This window comes from Manis javanica, chromosome 3, assembly GCF_040802235.1.
Source record: "Manis javanica isolate MJ-LG chromosome 3, MJ_LKY, whole genome shotgun sequence".
Lineage (NCBI taxonomy): Eukaryota > Metazoa > Chordata > Mammalia > Pholidota > Manidae > Manis > Manis javanica.
The window spans coordinates 115,714,435-115,729,621 of record NC_133158.1 but is presented as its reverse complement, the minus strand read 5'-3'; the positions used below and the strand labels follow the sequence as shown (position 1 = coordinate 115,729,621).

The 15,187-nt window shown below is 36.3% G+C and overlaps 1 protein-coding gene across 4 annotated transcripts in view; it reads right to left on the bottom strand.

Moving 5' to 3' along the window:
- FGF12 (fibroblast growth factor 12) overlaps window positions 1-15,187 on the bottom strand; it is a 536,490-nt gene that overhangs the window by 156,008 nt on the left and 365,295 nt on the right. For all 4 annotated transcript variants that reach the window (XM_037024241.2, XM_017672439.3, XM_037024243.2 and 1 more), the window contains one exon: window positions 10,993-11,096. In XM_037024241.2, the coding sequence (XP_036880136.1) occupies window positions 10,993-11,096 (104 nt within the window). The remainder of the gene's footprint in view (window positions 1-10,992; window positions 11,097-15,187) is intronic.

Here is a 15,187-nt window from a genome sequence, read left to right as displayed (position 1 = left end):
ACACTGAGTATCATCTTTAATGTGTCTTCTACTGCTCCTACTATTACTACTTACAGCTGACACTGAGTACCGACTGTACCAGGCACAGTGCAAGGGTTGCCTGTGCATTGTTTCATTTACTCTTACTATAAGCTATATAGCAGGCATTTTCACTATTATTCCCATTTTGCATACATAAAAACTAGAAAGCTAAAGAATTTCTCCAATGACACAAAGGGATTAGGTTACAGAGCTATGATTCAAACCCAGTATCATTTCTAAAGTGTGCATTCTTAAATACTATCTAATACTGCCTGATTCACTAATGATTTATTAAAGGAACACAATCTAGAAATTTTTTATTTAAGACTACATGTTGGACCAATGTGCCTAATGGCAAGTTAGAAAAATTACAAGTTAGTATCATTTTCAATTGATTCAACCAAGGGTCCTCATTAGTGCTGCTCTTAGAAGCTTAATCTTATTTTTATTTTCCAATGAAAAATATTAGAAACATGTATGTTAATTTTCACAATTAAGGCTAGCCAGCCCTGTAGCTAAAGTATGAACATTTTCCAGAAGTTATAAATTCTTAGAATAAAACCAACACCATTTACCCACTTAATACTGAACACATTATACTAAGGTAAAATTAGATGTTTACCATTAATCGGTCCCTACTGAAACTGCAATTCCTCCCTCCCTCTCTCCTTCCCTCCCTCCTCCCTTCTTCCCTTCCTCTCTCTTTCTCTCTTTCTTTCTTTCTTTCTTTCTTTAGTTGAAAAGAATACCCCAGTTTAGTTAATTAATATATATAAGGGTAAAAAGAAATAGGCAAATAAGTAATTATTTTCTAAGTTCATTCTATGGCTGAAATTTAACCTATGATTAAAAAAACACTTACACAATTGAAGGAAACCACAAGTGTATGGAAGAAAAAAATTATGTAAATGACCTTAACAGAATACTTAACAACCAAATTTTTTAATTGATATGCCTATAATAAAATTTACAAATCTTGATGTACAGCTCAATTCATTTTGACACGTGTATACACTCACGTAACCATCACCCAGATCAAGACACCGAACATTCTCACTAATTTTTCCCTTACACATATTCCACCTCCACCTCCACTCCGCTCCCCTATTAGCAACCACCAGTCTGTTCTGTCTGTCTGTGGATCCATTTATGCTTTGTTTTCAGCCGTCTAATTTCTCAACAAGCCTCTGAGATTTTTGCCTTTGACTTCTCTATTCATTACTATTAACTTCAAAACTCTATGATGCACTTGGGATAAATGGCTAAAGTGTTATCTTTCTCTCTCTCTCTTCCTCTCTTACGATGTCAGAGAATTTTCAGATACCACTTGCCCGAAGAAATAGCTCTGCATGTACCTCAGATTTCAAAACATACCAGGAGGAATTCAGTTGATAAAGAAACTCATTCCAGAATGGATAACTATTGTGTACCTCTATTCTAGAGATGTTTGTTTAAAATATCTGCCATTTCTTTTCAACATGGAGTGGAAATCTTTCATTGAAAGATAAACTGTAATAACCAGATAGCTTCCCAGGAAGATGCCCTAGCTGAATTTTGCTTCACACCACCCCTTTTATAAGATGTATTTGTTACAGGAAGGAAAACATGACAACATCAGCTCTTAAAACTGTAACATGATATCAGCCTCAATACAGAGAACCATGAACAATAAGATTCTTTCAGCAAAGTTTCCACATTTTGACAAAATAGTTGTAGCCTATTCAAATGATAAAATTCCTGCCCACCAGAAAAACAGAAGTCAAATGCTGTGAAATTAAAGCAAAAGTTGCATCTAATTCTCAGCAATATAGGTAATGTAGAGAGATTATGTACCACTTAAGATTTGAACTGAGCTACAAGGAAGGTTAAGAATTACATAGGTATGGAACAAAAAGGCCGATATGACAGTGTCAGCAATGTGTCTATAGTAGTAGTATTGTTATTTATAGATTATATTATACATATGACTCTCTACAATAATTACCTGAAATATTAAAACCAATTTTTAACCACAGTTTGAAAATAATCTAGCCTTAAATCAAGCAATGCTTATCTGTACAAGTTTTATATCAAACAATGCTTATCTGTACAAGTTCAGTTCAAATTACTTAAATATAAAAAGATAACAAATCTTGTAGTAAATAACCAATCTTACAGTAAATTTACAGAGTATGGTAGAAAGAGGAGATTCATTCAGGCTTTACCCTCCCTGTATATGATGATGCCATCTCTTCACTCCCACCCGTGCTTTTTAAATACAATGAAAATCTGAGAAAATTTAGGTGGTTTTACAAGCCTTTCCAAAAATGTATAAACTTCAAAGAGAATGAAAGACCAAAGGACATTAAAATTTAAACCAGTTAGAACTGGTTAAATAGCATTTTTTTAAAATTCAGAACACAGTCTCAATAAGGTGAAATTTATAGGAAAATCTGTCTCAACAGATTGTGATACACAGTGTTATTTCCTGAACTACTGCAGAAGCTGTTTCAGCAACAGAAGTTTCTAACATTCATGAGTTTCTTTTGTTTGATAAAGTGATGACTTCTAGAACTTCTATTTTTTTTTAAAGTATTGCTTCCAAAACAACACAAAGAGTATAAAATTAACCAAGGAGGCAAAAGACTTATGCACCAAAATTTACAAAACATTGCTGAAAGAAATTAAAGAAGAAACAAATAAATGGAAAGACATTTTGAGGTTATGAATTGAAAGACTTGATATTGTATATTGTTAAAATGTCTATACTACCCAAAACAATCTTCAGACTCAATGTAATTGCTATAAATCCCAGTAGCATTTTTGGCAGAAATAGAAGAAAAAAAAAATCCTAAGATCCACATGGGATCTCAAAGGATCCTGAATAGACAAACTGATCTTGATAAAGAAAAACAAAACTGGAGACCTCACACTTCCTGAAAACATATTACAAGCCTAGAGTAATCAAAATAGTGTAGTACTAGCATTAAGATAGATAAACAGGCAACTGAAGCAGAAGAGAGAGCTCACGTGTATAGTCAAACGATCTTTGGCAAGGGTGCCAAGACTACACAATGAGAAAGGACAGCTTCCTCAACATGTGGTGATGGAAAAACTGAATATCTACATACAATAAATAAAATTGGATACTTACCATATACAACATATAAAAATTAAGTCATAATGGATTAAAAACCTAAATGTAAAACCTGAAATTGTACAACATCTAGAAGAAAACATAGGAGAAAAGCTTAACGGCATAGAATTTGGCAGTGGTCTGTTTGATGACACCTAATTCACAGGCAATGAAAGCAAAAATAGACAAATGGGATTAAATTAAAGTAAGTTCTACACAGAAAATGGAGCAATCAACAGAATGAAAAAGCAACTTACAGAATAAGAGAAAATATACCTGATCAGGAGTTAATATTCAGAATAAAGAACTCCTAAAACTCAACAGCCAAAAAATAAATTTAAAAATGGACAAAGGACTAATAGACATTTCTCCGAAGATATGCAAATGATCAACATGTGTATGAAGTGTTTAACATCACTAATCCTAGAGAAATGCAAATCAAAACCACAATACCATCTTGTATCTGTTAGGATGACCACTAGTGAGAATCTGAGAAACTGAAACCCTTGTACACTGATGGTGGGAATGCAAAATGATGCAGCTGCTATGGAAAACAATATGAGGGTTCCTCGAAAAAATTAAAAATAGAAGTACCATATGACCTAATGATCCCATTTCTGGTTATACATTTGAAAGAATTGAAAACGAATGACACCTAATTCACAGGCAATGAAAGCAAAAATAGACAAATGGGGTTGTACCTCTTAAGGAGATACTTGCACATCCGTGCTCATTTCACCATGATTCACCATAGCCTAGACATGGAAATAATCTGAATGTTCAGCACCCAATAAATGGCTGAAGAAAATGTGATATATACATATAATGAAATATTATTTAGTTTTTAAAGGAAGGAAATCCTGTCATATGCTACAACCTGGATGAATCTTGAAGACATTATGCTAAGTAAAATAAGCTAGTCACAAAAAGATAAATAATGCATGGTTCTCACTTATGTGAAGTTCTAAAGTAATCCAACTCAAAAACAGAAGGTAGAATGGTGTTTGCCAAAGACTGAGGGGAGAGGGTAAAAGGGAGTTGTTCAATGGGTACAGTTTCAGTTTTGCAAGATGAAAAAGTTCTAGAGATCTGTTGCATAACAATGTGCCTAAAGTTAACACCACAGTAATGTACACGTAAAAATGGTTAAGCTGATAAATTTTGTTACCTGTTTTTTTACTACAACAAAAAATAAAAGGGCAAAGAAGGCATAAGTTTAGACTATGATGCACCCACTGTGCTCAAAACAAATAGCCGTAATAAATACAACATAAATATGTAAGGTCCAAATGGCACAGCCAGGATCAAAGCAAGCTAAACATCCATTTGGAATAGAAACAGAGCATTGAGCATGTTGCAGCTGGAGGCCTACTGGGCTTCATGTCCTGAAAGAGGCAGTGTTTCCCTGAGTTCCACTCTGGCCAGGTCAATGGGAGCAAAAGCCCTCTGTGGAGGACAGGGAACCAGAGACAGGCTCCTGCTCATACCAATGGCTAGGGTAGTTTTCTTGCTCCAACTCTAAAAGGCTGAAATAAAAAGTGCTACTACTACTTTAAGCAAGAAGCAATGATACACATGGTCTAGTTCCTCTCATTGTGAGCCACACCCTAGCTCAGGCCCCCTTCCCTAGCCCCAAGGTTACCCTAGGATAGGTGCCTTGAAATGACTCTTAAAAATCTTATTTTAATGAAGGGCCACTGGAGGCTGGACAGCAGCAACCAAAAATTGCTAAAAAAAATGAGGGTACACCTCAGAGGGAGAAGATGGTGGTGAGAGAAAGAGGGAGCAAAATGTACAGAGCAAAATTCCAAACACAGGAAGAAATAATTCTAAATTCTAATGTAATCTCAATGTAATTCTAGAAATGACAGCCAACAAAATCAAGATTAAAACATGAATTCATTACAAAAGAAACTGACTTCATAGAAAAGGCTGACAGAGTATTACAAGAATATTCAAAGAGATAGGAGTTAATGGCTTTCTCTAAAAAATCCAGACAGTTAAACCAGAAAGAAATCAATCAGCATCAGGTAGACACTAAGTGGAAACCATCAGACATCTAAAGATGAAACACACAGTTACCGAAATCCCAAAATAGATGGCATCAGCTCGAGTAGACGAATTTCAAAGTTTCTAATGCAAGGCATTTAAGCATAATCCGCACGAGAGACTGGAAGTCATGACAGAGAAATGTGTGAGTTAAGAGTTAAAATTTTCCAGAATTGGAGAAATATTATTCTTTGGAATTGAAAGCGCATTTTCAACTTCTACCAAGATAAATTAAGAAAGATTTGCAACTACACATTATAGTGAGCCTGCAGACCATGAACTATTGAGAAAAACAATCCTTTAAATTTCTCATATAAATTACCTACAAAGGAAAGAAAATTAAAATGACAGCAAACTTCTCACTGTCAGCAGTAGATGTCATTAGTCAATGGTATGTAATTTCAAAGTTCTGGGGAAAATATAGGTCTAGTTAGAATTATATAACTATCTGAACCATAATCCAACAACAAGTGAAAGGAGGCATTTTCATGGATTCCAGGACCAAATGAATTCACCATCTACAAATTTTCACATACAAAACAAGTAAAGATTTCATTCAGAAGAAAAAGTAAGCTCAAAGGGACCAAATCTGATACACATACACATGCACACACACACATACAAAAGAATCCTATATGTATAGAAATTATTTTAAAGGTTAGTAAATTTAACTATTGGCTACAGAATAATAAATACTTGTGTGCAAGATTTTACTTCAAAGTGTGATGAGTGAAACTGGTGAGAAGGTTGGTGGTTTGTACTAGGCAAGAAAACATCCTAAGGTCTTTCAGCTGTTTGGAAGGAAGACAGAAAACACTAAATATATTTAGCAAACTATACACTTATGTATGTACCTTAAAAAAAATAATGTCAGGTCACTAAAGGAACAGAATTTTTACAAAGTGGCAAGAGAATAAAAATAGAAAAGAAAAAGGTTCAATAATGCAAGAAAATAAAAAAAGAAAACAAAACCACAATGGTAAAAACAAATCCAGATGCATCAGCAATCTCATTAAATACAATGATCGGGATTAAATTTGCCTTTTAAAACACAGATTTTCCAAATGGATCTTAAAACTTTAGCTCTACACTACCCAACAATCACTCTGTCTTTACCAATCTCTCTTGCCTTCTGGTGGGTGTGTATTGGTGGGGAGGGTGTCAGAGGTAATAAGGGAATTAATTTCTAGCTTAAATATGAATACAAAACAGGTAAATGACACAAGATAAGTGATGACACCTGTAAATTTGCCTTGGATTTTAAGTTAGCTTCTTTAGGACCTCTTGGGTTAACTACATACCACACATCCCCCTGCCCCCGCCATATATTCTAGTCATAGTCCTTAGTGGTGTGTGTGGATTACTCTACCCAAATAACTTCAAGATTTGATACACACTGAAAGCACCTCAAGAAGACTATGTTAGCCGCATGGCTCCTGGTTGCACTGGTGCTCTCCTGCTAGGTAGGCCCCACAGACAAGCAGGAGTAGAGGTGTGATGAAGCCTTGATACACAATTCTCTTTTGGGTCTGCCTGCTCCCAAATTGGCCTTCACTCCTGTAACAAAATCTTCAGGCCTATGCACACTATTTAACATTAAATCCCAGGATTTATTCTTATTAATCTTATCCAGAAAGGGTAATTCTGAAAGCAGGTACCCTGACGATCTATGTCAGTGACGCCATACTTATAATAACAGAAATTGCTTCCCAGCAACCTCACAATACCATAAGCATGGAAAAGCATAGTGAATATTGGTATGAGGTAAGTTTGATTTAAGCAAAAAGGAAACCTGAAAATCTAGGTTATCTAAAGTAACTCAACAGGTGATTATTGGCTTTACTGAGATGTTAGTGCCACTAAACAAAAGCAACTACGGTAAAATTTTCTAGTCAAGGATTTCTTAAGATCTCCTCCAGGGCTCAAGCCCCCACAGCGCCTGGACCCTAGTTCTGAGCAAGAAAGATCATCTGAAAATATTGCAAAATATGAATTTCACTTATACTGAATCCCCAGGCTCCCCTCCCAGGAACTTTGGCATTGAATCCAACAAGGTGAACCTCCCACCCCCACCACCTACACAGACATGTCTGTACACACACACACACACACACACTGCTATGCAACTTCCTTCTGCCTATAATGTTGTCATCAGGTTGTGTTTTTCTTCTTCCCAAATGAACTCTGGCCCAAATAGCTGAACACCATTTTGGTGGAATTACAGCATGAATTATGATCTTTTAAATAAATATAAAAATGAATAATGACCTTCTAAATATAAATAAAAATGTAATACAGTCTACCTGTAGCTGTCTATCTGAAGACTGGTAAAATCTTTACACTAGGTGAATATAGTGTACCAGGTTCACTCAATTATATAAGGAACAGTTTTAATAAAAGCTATTCATTAACTAAAAATTCAACATCCATTTATGATAAAAACTCTCAACAAAATGGGTATAGAGGGCAAGTACCTCAACATAATAAAGGCCATATGTGACAAACCCACAGCCAACATCATACTTAACAGTGAGAAGCTGAAGGCTTTTCCTTTAAGATCAGGAACAAGACAAGGATGCCCACCCTTTTTTTGAATAAAAGTGCTCCCCACTTTTATTCAACATAGTTCTGGAGGTCCTTGCTATGGCAATCAGACAACACAAAAAAATAAAAGGCATCCAGATTGGTAAAGAAGAAGTTAAACTCTCACTGTCTGAAGATGAGATGATATTGTACATGAAAAACCCTAAAGAATCCACTCCAAAACTACTAGATCTAATATCTGAATTCAGCAAAGTTGCAGGATACAAAATTAATACACACAAATCTGTAGCATTTCTATACACTAATGATGAACTAGCAGAAAAGAGAAATCAAGAAACAATTCCACTCACAATTGCATCAAAAAGAATAAAATACCTAGGCATGAACCTAAACAAGGAAGTGAAAGACATACATACTATGAAAACGACAACACACTCATGAGAGAAATTAAAGAAGATACCAATTAATGGAAATACATCCATGCTCATGGATAGGAAGAATTAATATTGTCAAAATGGCCATCCTGCCTAAAGCAATCTACAGATTCAATGCAATCCCTATCAAAATACCAACAGCATTCTTCAACAAACTGGAACAAATAGTTCAAAAATTCATATGGAACCACAAATTACCCCAAATAGCCAAAGCAATCCTGAGAAGAAAGAATAACGCTGGGGGGATTACACTCCCTGACTTCAAGCTTTACTACAAAGCCACAGTAATCAAGACAATTTGTACTGGTACAAGAACAGACCTATAGACCAATGGAATAGACTAGAGAGCCCAGATATAAACCCAAGCATATAAGGTCAATTAATATACAATAAAGGAGCCATGGACATACAATGGGGGAATGACAGCCTCTTCAACAACTGGTGTTGGCAAAACTGGACACCTCCATGCAAGAGAATGAAACTGAATCATTGCCTATCCCCATACACAAAAGTAAACTCAAAATGGATCAAAAACCTGAATGTAAGTCATGAAACCATAAAACTCTTAGAAGACAACATAGGCAAAAATCTTCTGAATATAAACATGAGCAACTTTTTCCTGAACACATCTCCTTGGGCAAGGGAAACAAAAGCAAAAATGAACACATGGGACTATATCAAACTAAAAAGCTTCTGTACAGCAAAGGACACCATCAACAGAACAAAAAAGCATCCTACAGTGTGGGAGAATATATTTGTAAATGACATGCCCAACATGGGGTTAACATTCAAAATATATAAAGAACTCGCATGCCTCAACAACCAAAAAGCAAATAACCCGATTAAAAAATGGGCGGAGGATATGAACAGACAATTCTCCAAAGAAGAATGGCCAATAGGCACATGAAAATATTCTCCACATCACTAATTATCAGGGAAATGAAAATAAAAACCACAGTGAGATACCACCTCACACCAGTTAGGACCATTGAAAAGACTAAGAACGACAAATGCTGGCGAGGAGGCAGAGAAAGGGGAACCCTCCTACACTGCTGGTGGGAATGTAAACTAGTTCAACCGTTGTGGAAAGCAATATGGAGGTTCCTCAAAAAATTAAAAATTGAAATACTATTTGACCCAGGAATTCTACTCCTATGAATTTACCCAAAGAATAAAATTTCTCAGATTCAAAAAGACATATGCACCCCTATGTTTATTGCAGCACTATTTATAATAGCCAAGATATAGAAGTAACCTAAGTTTCCATCAGTGGATGAATGAATAAAGAAGAGATGCTACATATACACAATAGAATACTATTCAGCCACAAGAAAGAAACAAATCCTACCATTTGCAGCAACATGGATGGAGCTGGAGGATATTATGCTCAGTGAAATAAGCCAGGTGGAGAGAGACAAGTACCATTTTCCCTCATTTGTGGAGTATAAGAACAAAGCAAAACTGAAGGAACAAAACAGCAACAGACTCCCAGACTCCAAGAAGGGACTAATGGTTACCAAAGGAGAGGGGTGGGGGAGGGTGGGTGGGGAGGGAGGGAGAAGGGGATTGAGGGGTATCATGATTGGCACACATGGTGTGGGGGGGATCATGGGGAAGACAGTGTAGCACAGAGAAGGCAAATAGTGACTCTCTGGCATCTTACTATACTGATGGGCAGTGGCTGCAGTGGGGTATGGAGGGGACATGATAATACAGGTGAATGTATTAATCACATTGTTTTTTCATGTGAAACCTTCATAAGAGTATATATCAATTATACGTTAATAAAAAAACAAAAACAGCTATTCATTAACTAATTTAGAATCTAGTTGGCATAAGGGAACTTCCTGAACAACTTTGTGTTATTTACTGAGATCACAGAAAGTAAGGGTGGAAATCTCTAACTATGATTTTCAGGGATATTTTTTCATGAACTACAGTATCCTTATGGAAGAACAAAAATTTTATATATACATATATGTGTGTATATACACACACAAACACCTATATATATGCACACACAGCTTATACATACATGCATACATCCCAAGATTCAGGGCAGTTGCATTCTCTCCATTCATAAATTATTATCTTGAGATTGACACAAGTATCAGAAGAGTATTAACTACTTTAAAATATTTCAGTGCTTATAATGTGGCCACTGATGCTACCTAATTGTGTCAGTTTTAGATATAAAAGAGGTCTTAGACAACATGGTGTCCAACACCCTAATTTTAAAGATCCAGAAATTAATCCAAAGAGGGGCAGTGACTCACCCAAAGGGAAATAGTAGCTAAAATACAAAGGGAACCCAAATATCCCAGCCCAGAGCTCAGTCCATAAATTCCCATCACCTTTTAGTGACACTTATCCCAGGAATCTGAAGTATTAAGTACTACACAGAGTTACTAAATATAAACAAAAACACAACCTATTCTGAAATTTTTTTCTCCACAGTAAGACAGAGGAGTCCCAAGTTGAAGAATTTAGCTTCCTGAAACATTATCTGAGCTTGAAAGGGAGGTAACAGGAGAATGGAACAATGTCTTAACCCTTGAAATGAAATAGAAAGATAAAATTCAAAAGATAGATTATCCACTAGAAGCAGAAGACAGACAAAGAGAATTTATATTGCATGGAAAGGAACTGGTTCTTTCTCAACAGGGCATGAACGTTAACATCCTAAATTATAAAATCTTCAGAATACCAGGTCAGAAAATAAAAAATGACCTCAACTTCTAATTTTCTTCCCTAGAATAGCAGTTACTCCATTACCTCTCAATACCAGTTTATGCGTGTGTGCACACACGCACATGACAAGGTACTTACTGAGCTGTAGAGATAGCCTTCACCGTTCATGGCCACGTAGAGGCTGGCTTTCACCCCTTGAATGGCCACCACACGCAGGCCCACGGGAATTAGATTGAAGAGGGCTGGAGGGGAAAAACAAAGATGGAGAAGAAAGGATCAGTGACCTTTTGAATAAGTTATCTTGCTTCTTATAATGCCTCTTGAGAATTAAAACCTATGAATTGAAATGAGTAGGGAAAGAGAGGAAAAGAAAAAGAGTTGGGGAGAATGAGGAGGTCTAAGAGTGAGGAGAACTGGAATCTTGTCTCTGAACCACCACTATTTTACCTGTGTGACTTTAGGTAAATCACATACATATACACTCATCTGTAGTAAAGGGGTTATATTAGGAGGTCTGTATGGGCCCCATGTAGATTTTAGAGAGTCCAGGATCTCTGCTCCACAAAATGAACATACATTCAAAGAGTGTAATATAGATGATTTTTTCCTAACAAATAATTTGAGCCAAAAATTCTCAATGAAAAGAAACATATTTGTAATCATAAATAATAATAAAATATGATCTTTATAACATATGCCAAAGCTTCTTGTTTTGATTCTTTGCCCTGTGGTCTTCAGCACTGGATTGAACAAGAAGATGAACACAAAACCACTGACTCCCTGTCAGCTGCACTGGGGCCAGGAGAACATTTCTCTTTATAGTTCAATTTTTTACCTGTAAATCTAGATAGATAAATAGATGGATTGATGATAGATAGACAGCTTAAGCTCTAATGGACATATTTTATATCTCAGAATATATATATATACATACATACATATATGCCCAAAGCCATTAAAACCATTAAAAATTAACTTGGTAAATTTAATTCAATATCATAAGATGCAATAGAGACGTGCTGCATGGATTGTCCATCGCTGAAAATATGCAGCCATCTATATGTCTACTTGTAGAAAGTATTTATACACTCAAAAAACATAAGGAGATTTTTTTTATTCTAACAATGTATTTCTATGAATTATATATCTCCAGCACTATTACTGTTGGGATTACAAAAGGAGCATAAGCATAAAACATTGCCTCTACCCTGAAAGAATTTATATTGCATAACGGAGGGAAGCAATCATCTAGTTAACTCTATGGATGGCACCACAGATATGAACTAAATTATTTCATGACTGCATGTGTAAGAAAGTGTCTCTTTAGTTCATTTTAACAGCTTGACTTAGAAGTTCTTATCCATCTTTTCTACTGATAAAATTTCCATCAGTTCTGGTTATCTTCTCAGTTTTGAATATGATATATACAAAAATTGACCCAAGGGCTACAGTTAATCAGGAATGCTTCTGTTTTTCTGGACTCTCTCAACCTGGGATAGTAAGCTAAACAACTACACACACACACACACACACACACACACACACACACACACACACACACACACACACACACACACACAGTATTTGGCCTTCAGTCAAATGTTTAATTGATAGCTGTAGAAGATCAAGACTTAGACCACAAATGTAGCATAACAGGATCTTTGACACTGGACCAGGACCTCTCTGAACCTGTTCTTCCTACGTTCTTACCATTGTCCTTGTGCTACCAAAATAATTTAAGAAGTACAAGACCTTAAAGTCTAATTAGGAAAAGAAAATGAAGACATATGGAATAATCTGATACAGCGTATAATTTATTTCTATAATTAAATGTAATATATGCATTCTATATATATTCTCTATGTTACAGAAGTTCAGGAAAATCGAAGATCTGTGTGGCCTTAAGTATTCAGGAAATGTGTCGCACAGAAGACAGGACCTGAGCTGACACTTAAAGAAAGGGCAGAAGTTGAGTGGTCCAAAACCAGAAGAACACTGTTGTGGGACAGGAAGTCAGGTGGTTCTGCAGGGTGATGTGTGAGTATCGGGAGGGGCTGGCAGAATGGAGGATTTGATTCATGCTGGGGAGAAATGAGAATGAAATAGGGACAAATGACTGAGAGTCTGTCACTCTAATCTTAGAGATCTAGACTTTACCAAGTGGACAAGACGAAGTGTGAGGAGTAAAGATTCAAGCAGCAGCAAAGATTACAAAGAAGTCTGAGAGATTTGCAGACAACATAGTTTCTACCCTCACCACTAAGAAGCTACGTGGTTTAGAGCCATTCATTTAACCTTGCTGCTTTAGTTTTCCCATCTGTAAAATGGGTGTAATAATCCTTCCTGCCCAGAGTTGAAGAATCAAATGCATTGTCATATTCTTGAAAGTGTTTCACAAACAGAAATGTTTTCTCTCTATATGAGGCATCTGTCATTAATACATGATTCCTCTGCTTGCCAAAAAGAGTCTGATGTAAAAACTGACAGGTCGCCCCACATATCCATTAAGTTTGCATTCAGATGATTGCTTAATACTTTAAAAACTAATACTTCATTTTTGTGTAATACTTAATTTTCAAAGTGCTAATAAATTCTTCTCTGCATTTGATCTTCAACCACAAACACTATGAATAATTTAGGACAGACTGATTTTTCTAATATTTAGAAGAGCAATCAGACATAGAGAGGTACTGAGTGAAACAGCATCTGAACAAAGGTTTTCTGGCTTTCTAATGTGGGCATCTCACCAAAATATCATATTTCTTCCTTCTTCACTTTTAATTTAAATTTCTAATATCCATTTCTACCTCCTCATAAAGTAATACATGATTTAGCTACATTTCCCTACATTTTCTGCAGTTTGCTTGGCTATGGACTCTGTACTGGCCAATAAGATGTAGGCAGAAGGGTCTTTGTATGAATGATGACTCCTTCCTTAAAGACAGCTCATAGACACACCCTTTGCCTTTTTGCTGTTTGGACTTGGGTGGGGGTGTGGTGGCTGGATCATCTCGGATCAGAAAACAAGGGATGCCCCTGAGGGAGTGGTGGCAGGCGAGCTGGAAGGCATCGGGTTCCCAGGGACTTTGTGGAGCAGTGGCACCAGTCCAGCATTCAATTACCTAGATCTGGCTCCGATCTGAGAAAAATAAGCCCTTGTTATTTTAGTGTGTGCAACACAGAGTCAACCCTATTTCTAACTGATAGAGATTGCTAACGAATGCAAAGTTAACATGTAAGGTACAAACTAAATATAAGGTGCTTATACACTGTAACCAAATGCAACTACGGAAAATACCAAGTTCAATGACAATTCTTGTAAGAAAGAATAGTGAAATCCCAAACTGCGCACAATGTCTTTCTAAAGTAAAGAGTTCACAGGACAAAGGCTAAGAACATTGGTTCACTTAACTGAGATAGAAGTAAAAAAAACAACTATAAAGCTTTTTTCCTATCTGAAAGTGAGAAAACTACTAAAGCTAGGCACACAAACAAGATACTTGTGTGAAAGTTTTATATGAACCAGAAGGTGATAATGGCTTTTAGATGGTATGCTTTGCAAACTTTAGCAAGTCTACAAAAAGAGAAAAAAAAGAAATCAGTAAACTATTCAGAATGAGACTTTTAGTGGTAAAAGCTAAAAATGATTCTGAAAGGGTCTGCTTCTGTGTCCTAAAATCTTGAAAAGCGGCAAATGACTTACCCCCATCTATCATTTATTTTCCTGGTAGCACCCTACCTCTAGCTCACAGGAACCCATTTGCCACTCAGGGAGAATTCCTCTTGTGTCTCCAGTCCTCCTCGCTAATCTCAAAGACACCATCCTAATTCACAGTAACTGTGCCATACCATTCTTCAAGTTCCTTGCATCTATCTACTCATGCCCTTGTCCTGCTTACAAACTCTAATGAATACTCACCGACTACAAGGTGGACCCACAGTCTTTACTGTGCTCCTCAATGCTCTTTACAACCTGGCCCAAACCACATTTCCAGTCTACCACTTATCACTCAGTCCATTTACCATAAGCAGTTTCACAGAGATTTCTGTTATTTCATAAGTTCCCCTTGACCTTTAACTAGGCTGTATTTTTTTTTCTTTTGTCCTCTCTTTTTAGAAAGTCTATCATCCCTATTTAACTGCACCATGAGTCTCACCTAAACCCTTCAAAGATGGCTGTTTCCTTTTCCATATTTATTTCATGGACCTATCTCTGTAATGGCATTTGGAACATGGTACTACAGTTATCTGTTTACACATCTATCTCCATCCCTAATGTGCAATACTCTTGAGGGTAGTTCTCTGTGATGTCTACACCAATTATATGTACATA